General features: G+C 35.0%; 1 protein-coding gene across 1 annotated transcript in view; it reads left to right on the top strand.

The window, feature by feature from the left end:
- LOC137073613 (protein SON) overlaps nucleotides 1-16139 on the top strand; it is a 30770-nt gene that overhangs the window by 11361 nt on the left and 3270 nt on the right. Inside the window, exons 7-12 of the mRNA XM_067442285.1 lie at nucleotides 1355-1573; nucleotides 1664-1774; nucleotides 3311-3427; nucleotides 12256-12403; nucleotides 12494-12559; nucleotides 14034-14149. Of these exons, the coding sequence (XP_067298386.1) occupies nucleotides 1355-1573; nucleotides 1664-1774; nucleotides 3311-3427; nucleotides 12256-12403; nucleotides 12494-12559; nucleotides 14034-14149 (777 nt within the window). The remainder of the gene's footprint in view (nucleotides 1-1354; nucleotides 1574-1663; nucleotides 1775-3310; nucleotides 3428-12255; nucleotides 12404-12493; nucleotides 12560-14033; nucleotides 14150-16139) is intronic.

The raw sequence follows: 16139 nt of genomic DNA, 5'->3' as shown, positions 1-16139 counted from the left end.
AAATGATGTAATAGCTTGCCAATTAATATTAGCACATCTAAATGCATGTCTGTTTTTAAATGTCATCTGAAAACGTACCTGTATAGACGTGCTTTTAGTAATTTGTGATGTCTTTTGTGATATATTATATTTTGTTTCTTCATGTATTGTGTATAGCTCTTCATTATGTACTTCAATGATTGTGTTTTCATTGTGTAAAGCACGGTGTGCATTGTAGCGTTAAAAGTGCTATAAATAAAATTTTACTTGCTTACTAATTCTGCTTTATTTTAGACATGGGTGAAAAATTCAGTAAATGAAAATATTGTTTGTACATATTGGAAGACTGCACATTTTAGAGACTTTTATTTCCAAAGCAGGATTGATCTCTTGTTTAAGAGGTGCATGGGGAAAGTAGGAAAATCCATTTCTTATGATTTCAAGAGGCTGAAGATACTGGAAGAAGTGTTTTTTTTTTATTTATTTTTACGGAAGATTACATTTTTCTACATTCACAAAAGTATTCTCATGGAAAAGGTCTATCATATTTACAATGCCCCTTTTAAACCATAATGTGAAAGCACCATCTGAAATTGAGGATAAAAAAGAAGGATTTTTATACAGAGGAGACAGACCTGACATTGTCAGAAAGCCGAAGTGTTTTCTACATTTTTGTCAGATGTTTAGGCTATGAAGTACTAAAGGGTTGGAAGAATAATGGGAAAATGTTATAGCTGTCGAAGAACATAACAAGGCATGTAAAGAGACTTTGATACAAGAATCACCTTCCATTTCAACCCATTGAAAAAGACCATAATGTGACTGATGCTGTGAACGTTTGCCGCCCATAATAATAAATAAAATAAGGAAGTGGGAATCCACCAAATCTTTTGGGTTGCAGAAGAAGTTTTCTGGATTCTTACTGGGCCAAATTAAATCAAATTATTTTTTTTACATTTATATTATATTTGCAGTAATCTCGCACTCACCTTAATTAATTTAATAATCGACTAAAAAATGTATTTAGGCAAAATAGTACAGAATTGTAATATTGGCCATTGAACATGAATTGCAGCTTTTTGAGGTAGGCTTTTATTTTTACGATTTTTAAAAATATAAACGTTTGATAATATTTAATTTTGCATGCTCTTTTCCACCATTTTTACAATAAAATGACCTCGAACACTCACTTTTAAAATCACTAATAATCTGATGTGATGTGTAAAAGAGTTACATTTATAAAGAACATTGTTTTATTTTTGGTTTATCAAGAACGTGCTTTATAGAAATTTTTCATCAGCCAATTATCAGTGACTTATTGTATTGGTCAGGATTTTAATATCAGTGTACTTCACACTGTCCTCTTCTCTTTCAGAACAGCTCATTAAAGCCGGCCGTCCGAACCGAAGCGGCTTTTGCTAAGGAGTTCCCGGTTTCCTCTGGCTCCCAGCATAGGAAGAAGGAGGCTGATGGTGCTTATGGGGAATGGGTGCCAGTTGAAAAAAAAGCAGAGAAGCCGTCTCCATCTGCTCCTTCTGTGACTGAGGAAACCAGCAAGGAGAGTGACAGTGTCTTTCCTGAAGCACCTTCTCAAGTCAGTGTTCAACCTCTGAACTGCATCCAGTTGATCTTAAATAAGCCTCGTCTTCAGCTTATCTCTGAGCTCTTGTGTTTTGTTTTCTAGCCCGTGGACATCACGTTGGCCGTCAGTGAGAGAGCGGTCGCACAGAAGAGGCTGGCAGAAAACCCTTTCGACATCAATGCCATGTGTATGCTCAGTCGGGCTCAGGAGCAAGTACGTTGCGTGTCTTGGATGTTGGGTTTGAGAGCCTACATGGTCTATAAATCACAGAAATTGTGTATTATTATTTATTTTATTTATTTTTGGCTAATTTAATCTTGCTTTCAGCTACTAGTGTAAGTGTAGCAGTGTTCATACTGTTAACTAAAACTAATAATCTGTTCAAAATGTTCCTTTGCAACTAAATAATAAAATGACAGAAACTAAAAGTAAATTACTATATATAATATATTTATTAATATATATAATATGTATATAAAAACTTATAACGGACAAAAACTCAACAATAAAAATGTAATTTAATATTACAGTAGTGTTCACGGTATTTGTTTTTAATGACCCTGCAAGTTTAAGCGTTCAAAAAAAAAAGAATTATATATATATATATATTAAATATGAAGAAAAAACAAACCACTAATCTTGGTTAAGATATTTATGTGACAAAATTATTTGGTAAAAGAGGCAAACTACATCTACAGGTTTTATTGTACCATGCAAAAAAAAGAAAAGCTTGCAGAAAAAAAGCATACACTGACCTCAACATAAGTAGTAATTTATTTATTTATTTTTCAATGGTTCTCTTTTGTTTTTGCATGTATTCTTAATTTCTTTGTATTTGTCTGGCCAAAAATTATGTCTGCAAAATTTTGCTTGTTTAATTGGGTTTGTATTACAAATAAATTGGGTTTGTAAGTACAACTACGCAAAATTATGTTAAAAATCTTTAACACATTTTTTAATAATATTTAAATAAAGGCTGAAAATGTTAAATTACCTTGGCTGGACATCACTTTTGGTCACTACTGTATATAATACATTTTGGCTAATTGGTGGTGCTTGAAGAGACTACAACTATGTTCATTCAAAATATTAATAAATTATTACAATAACAGTATATAAATAATAATAAAATGACACTGGAGTTCAGTGCTCTCTGCTCCATTTAAACGTTTTGTCACATTTCCAATGAAGTCTCACACAATCAGTGCAGAAAATTTGAAATAACTGCATATATTCTTTATGAGTGAGTCATTGAATCATTCATTCAAGAGATTCGTTCAAAAAATGCTGATTCATCCAGTAATGAAACCAGTGAAGTCTTTATGAGTGAGTCATTGAATCATTCATTCAAAAGATTCGTTCAAAAATGCTGATTCATCCAGTAATGAAACCAGTGAAGTCATTATGAGTGAGTCATTGAATCATTCATTCAAGAGATTCGTTCAAAAATGCTGATTCATTCAGTAATGAAACAAGTGAAGTCTTTATGAGTGAGTCATTGAATCATTCACACAACCCAACTATTTCCAAATTCAAATTAGTTAAACATTTTCAGCAATTAACATTTTGTCCAAACCTCTAGTAAATTGCATGTTACTTTGTGTAGTTGTCTGTTCCGAATAATGGGAGAATTGTGCTCTCTATTTGAAAACAAAAAAAGTATTCTCAATTTATACAGAATCGTGCAGCTCTAATGTATTTTGTATTAGCCTAGGTTTCAGACTTTGTTTCTGTATGTCCTGATTTCAGGTTGATGCATGGGCCCAGTCCAACACGATTCCCGGCCTCTTCACAGGTTCGACAGGCGCTCAAGTGCTCTCGTCTGATGAGCTCTCTAACAGCGGCCCACAAGCCTGGATTAAGAAGGTAAAGCCCTGAATCAACGACACCACTCTTCCAATGATTCTGGACATATATTGTGCTTGATGGTTTGTGTTTTGCATCATATATGTGTGTGTTAAATTCCCATGAATCATAAAGTTGACCTCATGAAAGTGGGTGTATTGCATTCAGATGCTTAATTTACCCTTACACTGTTCAGACATACGCTCACATTGTACATGAAGGGTAAAATAGATCCTGAAATGCTCTCAAACTCAATACCCAGCATCCCCTTTTATAAGGCATATAAGAATTGTCATCTGTGATTACTTTGCCAATTGGTGTACCCAACTGAGTTGTTAATCAGACCGCAGTCACTCGCACAATGATAGCTCACACCGGACACTTTTTAATTAGTAAGTATTGATCTTTGCACTGACGTCAGTGTATCCTGGGAAACGATCTCACGGCTCAGAGCTGTGTGTTTACTGACGTCAGCTGAAAGAAAGAGAAAGAGCTTCTCGTCTTTACTTTTAAAGGGGACCTATTGTGCCCATTTTCAATGTCTTGATTTTGTTTTTGGACATGTTTGAATGACAAAAAACAATTTCCCCGTATCCTCCATCGTTGCAGCTCCTCTCTTCCCAGTCTGTCAGTAACGCTCCGTTTAGTTCCTGTCTCTATGAAGCCCCGCCTTCTGAAAAGCACACTATGCTCTGATTGGTCGGCTGGAACAGTGTGTTGTGATTGGTCAAGGGCTTCTAGTGTGTTTGGGAAATGTCCCGCCCCTTACCATAACTGCTATTTTAACACACGACTAACTCAACCAGGCCATGCCCCTTTATTTTGCATATTAATTATTTAAATAAGGAATATTGGGACATGTTTCGTTCCCGGAAGAAAACTTAAGACTACAATGGAGGCGTTTTCTGTGTAATTTAGTCGCAATTTTATTTTAGATTTTGTGATATCCTAAACATTAGGTAGTGAAAATGGCTAATAATATCAATAAGTGCTTGTTTGATACAAAGTGTTAGTTTTCCTACATCTTTAAACTTTATATGATTACATCAAAGATAACATTAAAATTGGAAAATATTTAGAGCTTTGAAGTGCTGTAAAGCCCTTTTAAAGGTCCCATGGCATGGATTGTTTTATTATTTTATAATGTTTCCTGGTGTGTACTTATATTGATAGTATGGTTTTTACATAAAAAAATTCATAATTTAGAAATAAAAGGCATTTTTTCTTTACTGATGTTAGCCCTCTGTCTGGAATGCTCTGTTTCAAGAGGCGTGTCTGCTGTGAGTCTTCAGACCTTTAAAAGTGCTTCATTTTCACTCTCAAAAGGTTGTACGAACCCTGAGATGAATAATGTAAAGAGACTTGACTATTTCTGCCACAATACCATAGTTACTGTTAGCATCACCACATGAAATCCGTGGTGATTGTTGGTGATTTTTGGATTGAAAAGCCTTCTAATACGTTGTTCACGGCACACTGTTTCTTGTGTTTTCCATGCCAGTTTGATCAGATATCTGTGGTTTATTAAAGAATTATGCTGTGAATTTAAGCGCTTTTCACAAGATCTCGCTGCGACGTTATTAATTTCCCTGCAAATTCAAACGCTCGATCTCCCAGCGTTGCGTTGTTTTGGTGTTGCGTGATCGAGATTGGTCTGCGAATAAACCTGTTCTGATCTTGTGCGTCTGAGTACCATGGTTTATTTGCCGTTTTGTTTCTCATATGTAACAGAAAATGGCTTATCAGTTAGACACCTTTAATCAAAATTGAGTCGCACCGTCAGGGGAAAAAGTTGACAAAATGCTTCGTGTTTTGGAGCTTTTTCATGCTTGTGCATCTAAAAAAAAAAGCATAATAGGACCCCTTTAAGTGCTAATGTTTGACTTGATCACAGTCTTTTGAAGGAAATGAAGCTCTCTTGATTGAAATGATTAGCGCAATAGCAGTTGGACGGGTACACCACTTGTGCATGGTCATGCAGATGTTTTATATGTGAAATTCTGTCGTAGCAGATGCATTGATGGATTGGGAGCACGCCTCACTTTACTCCACTAAAAAGTGTCTTTTGAGAGAGGGGAGGAAGGAAGAGGATGTGAAGTAAGTCTCTCCACCCCTCCTCTGAATGACCTGGAACCTCCCAATGAGTAGAGAAATGTGCATCAGGATCCGACTCTGATGAGCCACATGTATGCACACACCTGTGAGCACACCATTCTGTATATCTGAGATACAACCTACAGTTAGATTAATGAACGCTATTAAGAAATGTGCAGTTGGTAAGATCTCTCTCATATTCACCAAGGCTGCATTTATTTGATCAAAAATACAGTGAAAATAGTGGAATGTTACTGCCGTTTTAAACAGCTGTTTTCTATGTGAATATATATACGAAAATGTAATTGATCAAAGCTGAATTTTCAGCATCATTACTCTTCAGTCATCATTTAGAAATCATTCTAATATGCTGTTCAATCAATGTATTATTATATAGTTGTAATGTGTACTATATACTAGGGGTGTAACGATGCACTTCACGGTTCAATACTATTGCGATACCCAATACGATATTTATTGTGATATTTCAAACCAAAATAAGGATGATTTTTTTATTATTACTTTTTTTTATTATTCAAATAATGTTATTGTTATTATATATGACCCTGGGCCACAAAACCAGTCCTAAGGGTATTTATTTATTTTTTAGATTGAGACTTAACCATCTTATATGGTTTGTTATGATAGTATAAAATTTGGCCGAGATACAACTATTTAAAAATTACTATTCGAAATATTGAGATAATCTCCTTTAAAGTTGTCCAAAGCAATGCATATTACTACTACTAATAAAACATTTTTGATATATATATATATACGGTACGAAGTTTACAAAATATCTTCATGGAACATGATCCTAATATCCTAATGATTTTTGGCATAAATTAATAATCAATAATTTTAACCCATACCATGTGTTGTTGGCTATTGCCTCAAATATACCTGTGAGACGCACGGCTGGTTTTGTGCTCCAGGGTCACATGTGATTGTCAGGACACTAGGGCTGTCAAATTAAAATTTCGAATATTCGTTAAATTTACACACAAAAAAGCACATTTGAATGCAAAAACTGTCCATTAGAATTTTTGGTAGCGGCACGCAAGACATAATAATGACGTAACTGACGCGGCTTGTTTATCCAGTTACAGCACAGTTAGGACATTTGAGGACATTTGAAAAATGAAAAAAAGGACATTTGAATGCAAAAACTGTCCAGTCAGTTGGTGGCAAAAATCATGCGGTGTGTATCCACATATTGCGCAGTTGGGCAAAGACCACACCTCAGTAAAAAAAACGCTCAGCATTCAGGTCAAGTTGACTCTTTGGTGTTTTTGATGAACAATATGTAGATGTTTAGTGAGTGGAAATGGATTGTTTCTGAATGTCAGTTTGCCATTTTGTGTTTACACTACTTTATCTGTTTCTGATCCATAGGCGGCAGAATGATAGATCTAACTGACGAAAAAAACCGTAAATATTACCCTTTCGGTCAAATCTTGCGCTGCCAACATCAATAACAGCTTTAAGTTGTTAATGTTATGTCAGTTGTAAAGAGGGCTGACCTCTTGTAACCAAGTAGCTCCTTTTTAGGTACTAAATCGTCGTCAGGCTGACATGCTGCTCTTCGTGTATATCTCAGACAGGTGTGCACTAGGAACAGTAAATGCGCCATACGTCATCGCATCGCTCTATCATTGATATCGCGATATGACACTTTTTTTATCATGTAAAAATGTATACCGGTATTATAGGGGTTGGTATGATATGGCTCACCCCTACTTTTAAGGGCACGGACCGAATTACGTTGGTACTACCGAGTAGCGATTCACATTAAACCAATCGGTGCTAAATTTCAGTACCTGAGAAGCATCAGGTGATATCTAGTGTCTGTTTAACACACACAGACACACACACACACACACACACACACACACACACACACACACAGAGAATTGCTCGTTTCCATCTCTGCCGTCTCGCACAAGGACATGACCGCATGAACTTCATCTCCAGAGCCGCTCTGAGTCACTTCATCAACAGTAGAATTTAGATACGTCTCAATGTAATAATAATACTAACACTAATGTAATAATAAATGTAAAAATAAATCATCAATGTTTTAATTTGAACAGTGTAAGCTCAGTTGTGCAGCTTTGTTTGACAAAAAAAGATAAATAAAATGAATATTTTATGTCTTCATTTGATTACAAGAAAATACACAACACATCATTTGTGGGATTTTTTTTTTTTTAAGTTGTTTTTGTGAATTAAATTAAATACCTAGTAGTCTAGTAAATATTACAGTAAACAAGCATCACAGACAAAGGCAGCTCTGGCATAATGTCTCTTGTGTGATACCCAAATTTTAGAATATTTCTATCTAATATGATTTATGACTTGCAAGGTTGGCAGAATAATAATCATACACTGTTTAATATAATAGGCCAGAGGAGAACTGGCACCCCGACTGAGTCTGGTTTCTCCCAAGGGTTATTTTTCTCCATCATGCCCTGATGGAGTTTAGGTTCCTTTGGTCACCTTTGGCTTGGCTTGCTCAGTTGGGGACACTAAAATTATGATCCAAGTTATTCAACTAAATATACAAATTAAATTAATTAATTAGGTCATATTTAATTCTATAAACTAGCCAAATCTAATTTTGTTGCAATATTGTCCTGTTTAACACTGTGAAGCTGCTTTGAAACAATCATCATTGTAAAAGCGCGATATAAATAAAGTTGATTAATTAATGTCAATAACGCTTCCATAAATGATTTACACGTTTATTGAGGTAAATATCCCTAAAGTACCTAAAAAAGTTACCAGCACCGAATTTCAGATGTGAACGTTACCCAATCCTAACGGTAATACCTTTGCTTTTTTATATTGCGATATCTCGATATGCAATGTGTCGTTACATCCCTACTATATACGTATTTTTGTGGAAACCGTGACACATTTTATTCCAGAACGTTGATAAGAACAGCATTACATTTCAAATAGAATCCTTTGTAACATTATAAATGTCTTTACTGTTACTTTTGCTCAATTTAATGCATCCTTGCGGAATAAAAGTATGAAATTCTTATGAAAAAACATAACATTTTCAACATATATTGATGTTCCTGTCATTTTTATTAAAGCAGTAAATCTCTTTACGTCTTATGTTACAGTTACTCTAAGGAGTTTTTGGCACTCGTAAAAAAAGCCTTGGTCTTATTATTGATATTATTATTATTATTATTATTATTATTATTATTATTATTATTATTATTATTCGGTTTTACACAACACAAGCCTCTCAACCAAAAGTGTGTACATGTTTGTAATGAGTCTCATTTTAGCTGAGGAGGCTTTGGACGCTGACTGATGTGTAATGCAAACCTTTACATTTAAAGGGGCGGTGAAATGCTGTTTCATGCATCCTGAGCTTTTTACACCTTTAAAGACTTGGATTCCCATCCTAAACATAGACAACGTTTCAAAAACTAATGTTGGGCGTTTGATGGAGTATTTCTGTGTTAAAAATACTCCTTCCGGTTTCTCACAAGTTTCGGCGAGTTTTTTTCGAGTATGGGTCGGCTTGACGTTAAATAGATCGGAAGGTCCTTGTATGGGCCGTACGGGCTCTTCTCCCGGTAGGGTGCGCGCGCGCGCGTGACTAGAGGGAGAGAGAGGAAATGCACGGCGTAAACAGTCTCTCAGGTGCAGATCCAGTCGTCCGTGAACACTTATGACGCGCCGCGCTCCACTTTATTCCTATGAGTGACGTCGAGCGACTTCAACGCTTCAGCACAGCATTCTGGGAAGGCAGCGCTGCATTTGAACCGATTTGAACGCAGAAATGACGGGAAGCTTCAAGGCATCGCTTCAGTCGCGTCGCAAAGTGGATTCCGCGGTCACTGCTGTCACAGGACTTCACCAAATCATACCAAAGAAGTGTGTTTTTGACAGAGCGGTCCTGCTTTGGAAGATGCCGGTGAGTAAATCAACTTCAAATGTCTCTGCTATTGGCTACCGTCGCATGAGTAAACATCAGTAAACGATACGATCGCGTGCTTCGTCATTCAAATGCGCTAACGGTTACTCCATTGTTGTTCTGTTACACTGACTCTGACGTGCAAAACCGTTTTGCTTGCTACCTCTAAGGTCTAACGTTAGTCACATACAATAGTCCATAAACCAAATCATGTCCTCATAAACTGCGCGTAAAGACCATAGACTGTAAAAAATTTTTACACAAAGGCCCCTAAATACAGTACATACCACAGAGACGGACATCCTGATGTTGCCGTTTCTCCTGTTCAATTTATTTCTCCCTCAGATCTGATTGTGGATCATTATCTGTATTAGCTGAGATAGATGGGCTTCTCCACGCTTGAGGACGTCACCGCTTTGCGCGCTTGTCATTCTTTAGCTCCGCCCACACGATACGCCTCCAGGCGCTCGGTTTTTTCCGGAAAGACTCGGTACAGCCTATATTTCTTTTATAAATATGATAAAACTAAAGACTTTTCGGAGATATGAAGGATGCAATACTACTCTATAGGTACTCAAGATTGACATGAGATTGACTGAAACTGAGAGTTTCACCCCCCCTTTAAGACGTGATAATCCAAAGTTTTTATTTAGACTAAGCTACATAAATACATCTGTACAGAGAGATCATCGCATTCACACAAGCAAATACGGCTGGTTTATTCAGAGCAGTGCTACAGAAACGACCAGCTTTGCCTAGATACGACAGTCTCAATGTATATAAACCTGTGTGATGTGTTTGGAGCTCACTCTTGACTTAAGAGCGGGGTCCAAATTCTTCAAATGATACCGAAGGTCGAAGGAGCATCTGAAAGGGTCAAGCCGAATTTTGGGATCTGGCATCCACTGGGCTCAAGCTTCATTGGTTGGGTTGGGACACGGATGGACGAGGGGTGGGGGCTCACAGTCTGACCTGTGAACTCTCACCCCTCTGTATGGAAACTTGTTGCAGGGTCAGTCCTTGTAGCTGCCTTGTTGCCATGGTCAGAGTCAGGCCCCTTCTATTCACGTCAGATGCTCGGCCGATGATGGGGGCCTAGGTACGTACGTCCTCCAGCACCCTTCCTTCTATTCATGTGGATGTGTGTGTGAACTGATGCATTTTTCTGCCATGTGCTCCTGTGTGTGTCCACTGAACCGACTCAAAGCCTGAGTTCTGTTCAGGACGGTATTGATGCTTCGCCTGTTGAAGGCTTGCACATTTAATAAGTTATGTGTTTTATATAAGATATACACTACTGGTCAAAAGGTTTGGAATTATTATGTCTCTTATGTGCTGCATTTACTTGTTAAAAAATGTTGTGAAATATAATTCCAGTGTAAATCACGTGATTATATAGTAAAGTGTAATTTATTCCTGTGATCAAAGCTGAATTTATCATCATTACTCCAGTCTTCAGTGTCACATGATCCTTCACTAATCATTCTCACATGAGGAGCTGATGATCAACACACATTTATGATTATTATTATCAGTGTTGAAAACAGCTTCATATTTCTGTGGAAACTGATGCTACTTTGTTCTTCAGGATTCTTTGATGAACAGAATGTTCAAAAGAACTGTTTATTTGAAATAGAATCTTTTATAACATTCTAACCGTAACTTGATTCATTTGTAAGATTCAAACTCACTTTTGATTCATTTGTAACATTCAAACTCACTTTTGATTCATTTGTAAGATTCAAACTCACTTTTGATTCATTTGTAACATTCAGACTAACTTTGGATTCATTTGTAACATTCAAACTCACTTTTGATTCATTTGTAACATTCAAACTAACTTTGGATTCATTTGTATCATTCAAACTCACTTTTGATTCATTTGTAACATTCAAACTCACTTCTGATTCATTTGTAACATTCAGACTCACTTTTGATTCATTTGTATCATTCAAACTCACTTTTGATTCATTTGTAACATTCAAACTCACTTCTGATTCATTTGTAACATTCAAACTCACTTTTGATTCATTTGTAAGATTCAAACTCACTTTTGATTCATTTGTAACATTCAGACTAACTTTGGATTCATTTGTAACATTCAAACTCACTTTTGATTCATTTGTAACATTCAAACTAACTTTTGATTCATTTGTATCATTCAAACTCACTTTTGATTCATTTGTATCATTCAAACTCACTTCTGATTCATTTGTAACATTCAAACTCACTTCTGATTCATTTGTAACATTCAAACTCACTTCTGATTCATTTGTAACATTCAAACTCACTTTTGATTCATTTGTAACATTCAAACTCACTTTTGATTCATTTGAACTTTTGAATGTTTAGTATCAGTTTCGACAAAAATGTTAAAAAGCAAAAATGATTAGTGAAGGATCATGTGACACTGAAGACTGGAGTAATGATGATAAATTCAGCATTGATCACAGGAATAAATGACACTTTACTATATATTCATATAGAGAACAGATGATTTACACTGGAGGAATATTTCAAAATACTAAATTTTTTATCAATTAAATGCAGTCTTGGTGTTTACACTTATTTATACTTGTTTAGTCTGCTGCAGGTGAGAAATAAAGGATTTAAACAATTTATGTATTCCATATTATAACACCTTGAGTTGTTAAAATATAAATTCACAATCTGTTCTGTTTTAAACACAGCTCCGGTTGAAGTGATGTGACCTGTCTGATCGAGCGAACCTCTCACTGCGTGCCCGTTTCTCTCCGTTTGCCTTTCTTTCTTTCTTTCTTTCTTTCTCTGTCTGAATCTGTCCCGTTCCATTCAGGACCAGTTCCTGCGGGCTGCTCCGGTTTCGGGCGGGATGGGTGAGATGTTGATGAGGAAGATGGGATGGCGTTTAGGGGAGGGTTTGGGGAAGCACAGGGAAGGCACGGTGGAGCCCATCGTTATCGACTTCAAAACGGACCGCAAGGGTGAGCGAGAGCAGGCCGTGGGGAAACCAGTGAGTGATGATGTCATCGCTGAGGTGTTAATCGTGAGGCCGTGTGTTTCTGTCCATTCAGGGCTTGTAGCGGAAGGAGAAAAAACGCAGAAGTCTGGCAACATTGTGGTGACAAAAGATCGTCTAGGTGAGTGACGTGATTTACCCGACATTGGTTATGTTAGTAGATGATCCTTTAATATACAGTATAAAGCCTACTGCATGGGCAAAATCCAGATCTCATACAAGTAACACTTTATTTTAAGGTTCAGTTATTAACTATTGATTATTAGCATGCACATTACTAGGATATTGGCTGTTTATTAGCACTTATAAAGCACTTTTCTTTTTTCTTTTTTTTAACCAGGGTAGTCACATTGAGACAGTAGTCTCTTTTTCAAGTGAGCCCTGGCCAAGAAAAAGCAGCACATAGCTTAAAAAAAAAAAAAAAAAAAAAGACATAAAAACAGAGATGGACACAACATAAAAAAAACATAAATACAATTAACAAGTGAGAATATGCAGGCTGTAAACAACAAAAAGTCTAGACACACACACTTGTATAATGTAAAGTGTCTGCCAGATACGACTTAAAATGAGAGATGGAGATATAAACATGTTTATTTACAGTTCTTTCTGTAGTGCGATCCAGATTGACGGAGCATTGTAACGGTAGGCTGTTTCACCAAATTCAGAGTGAACAGTAGGCACATAAAAAAGTATGCTATCATTGGACCTGAGGTTATATCTATTGTTTGTTGCCAATGAGAATACCGATACATATGATGGTAATGATCCAGTAATTGCTTTATAAATGAAAATCAACCAATTGCGTGGTCTGCGTCTAGACAGTGGTAACCAACCAGATAAGCTGTACGAACTGCAATGATGTGTATTATAGTCGGCTTTTGTTGTAAATCGTAGTGCTGAATGGTAGACAGAATACAGAGAACGCAAACCAAATATATATAATGTCACCATAATCCAGAACAGATAAAATTGTTCTGGATATTAATGCTTTATTCTTCATGACCTTACTCTACATCCCTTAATCCGACCCAATACCTAAACTTAAATACTACAAAAACTACCTTGCTAACTATTAATAAGCAGTAAAGTAGGAGTGTATTGAGGCAAAAGTCGTAGTTAATAGTGAATATGTGTTCCCTGTACTAAATTACCCAAGTACTTTTTTTGCAACAATATCTTGAATTTTGTGAGCATTTGTATTAATTTTGGTGACATTTTTGACACAATCCCTCATTCATTTCTGAACCGGCACAATAAATAAATCAAATTTGATTGCATCTGAAGCGGTAAGTTGATCTGCACCAAATTGGATGTTTTTTGCCCTCTGTTTGAGCCTCTGTTTTTTCCCCTCCATATTCTCACTGCATTATGAGCCTTAAAAGCCAGATGCATCAAATATGATGCTCAACAAAAAGCACACGTGGAAAGGTTTTGTTTTCATTAAAAATGTTTTTGTTTTTTTCTGACCGGTATTTCACATTTCAGGCTTTATAAGTCAGAGATTTGTTGATAAAATGTGTGACCCCATGCCAAATGTAAAAGCGAACTGGTTTATAGGACTGTGTGTGAATCCTGTGTGTTATTTCCTGCAGGGAAGCATCCGGTGTCGGCTCTGATGGAGATGTGCAATAAGAAGAAGTGGCTTCAGCCGGAGTTCGTGATGGTGCACCACAGCGGACCCGACCACCGCAAGAACTTTCTCTTCAAGGTCAGTGCTCCATTAAAAAAAATAATAGTACATTTTGATCAATGTATTATCAAAATATAATTTTATTTCCTTTTGTATTAGCCCCTATACATTCATTAAATTAGCCCATATATATTCATTATATTAGCCCCTATATATTCATTATATTAGCCCATATATATTCATTATATTAGCCCCTATACATTCATTAAATTAGCCCCTATATATTCATTATATTAGCCCATATATATTCATTATATTAGCCCCTATATATTCATTATATTAGCCCATATATATTCATTATATTAGCCCCTATATATTCATTATATTAGCCCATATATATTCATTATATTAGCCCATATATATTCATTATATTAGCCCCTATATATTCATTATATTAGCCCCTATATATTCATTATATTAGCCCCTATATATTCATTATATTAGCCCCTATATATTCATTATATTAGCCCATATATATTCATTATATTAGCCCCTATATATTCATTATATTAGCCCATATATATTCATTATATTAGCCCATATATATTCATTATATTAGCCCCTATATATTCATTATATTAGCCCCTATATATTCATTATATTAGCCCCTATATATTCATTATATTAGCCCCTATATATTCATTATATTAGCCCCTATATATTCATTATATTAGCCCCTATATATTCATTATATTAGCCCCTATATATTCATTATATTAGCCCCTATATATTCATTATATTAGCCCATATATATTCATTATATTAGCCCCTATATATTCATTATATTAGCCCCTATATATTCATTATATTAGCCCCTATATATTCATTATATTAGCCCCTATATATTCATTATATTAGCCCCTATATATTCATTATATTAGCCCCTATATATTCATTATATTAGCCCCTATATATTCATTATATTAGCCCCTATATATTCATTATATTAGCCCCTATATATTCATTATATTGGCCCCTATATATTCATTATATTGGCCCCTATATATTCATTATATTAGCCCCTATATATTCATTATATTAGCCCCTATATATTCATTATATTAGCCCCTATATATTCATTATATTAGCCCATATATATTCATTATATTAGCCCCTATATATTCATTATATTAGCCCCTATATATTCATTATATTAGCCCCTATATATTCATTATATTAGCCCCTATATATTCATTATATTAGCCCCTATATATTCATTATATTAGCCCCTATATATTCATTATATTAGCCCATATATATTCATTATATTAGCCCATATATATTCATTATATTAGCCCCTATACATTCATTAAATTAGCCCCTATACATTCATTATATTAGCCCATATACATTCATTATATTAGCCCATATACATTCATTATATTAGCCCCTATATATTCATTATATTAGCCCCTATATTTTCATTATATTAGCCCCTATATATTCATTATATTAGCCCCTATATATTCATTATATTAGCCCCTATATATTCTTTATATTAGCCCCTATATATTCATTATATTAGCCCCTATATATTCATTATATTAGCCCATATATATTCATTATATTAGCCCCTATATATTCATTATATTAGCCCATATATATTCATTATATTAGCCCATATATATTCATTATATTAGCCCATATATATTCATTATATTAGCCCATATATATTCATTATATTAGCCCCTATATATTCATTATATTAGCCCCTATATATTCATTATATTAGCCCCTATATATTCATTATATTAGCCCATATATATTCATTATATTAGCCCCTATATATTCATTATATTAGCCCATATAGATTCATTATATTAGCCCCTATATATTCATTATATTAGCCCATATATATTCATTATATTAGCCCCTATATATTCATTATATTAGCCCATATAGATTCATTATATTAGCCCCTATATATTCATTATATTAGCCCATATATATTCATTATATTAGCCCCTATATATTCATTATATTAGCCCATATAGATTCATTATATTAG

The sequence above is a fragment of the Pseudorasbora parva genome, chromosome 4, assembly GCF_024679245.1.
Source record: "Pseudorasbora parva isolate DD20220531a chromosome 4, ASM2467924v1, whole genome shotgun sequence".
Classification (NCBI taxonomy): Eukaryota; Metazoa; Chordata; class Actinopteri; order Cypriniformes; family Gobionidae; genus Pseudorasbora; species Pseudorasbora parva.
This window is presented reverse-complemented; position numbering and strand designations above follow the sequence as displayed.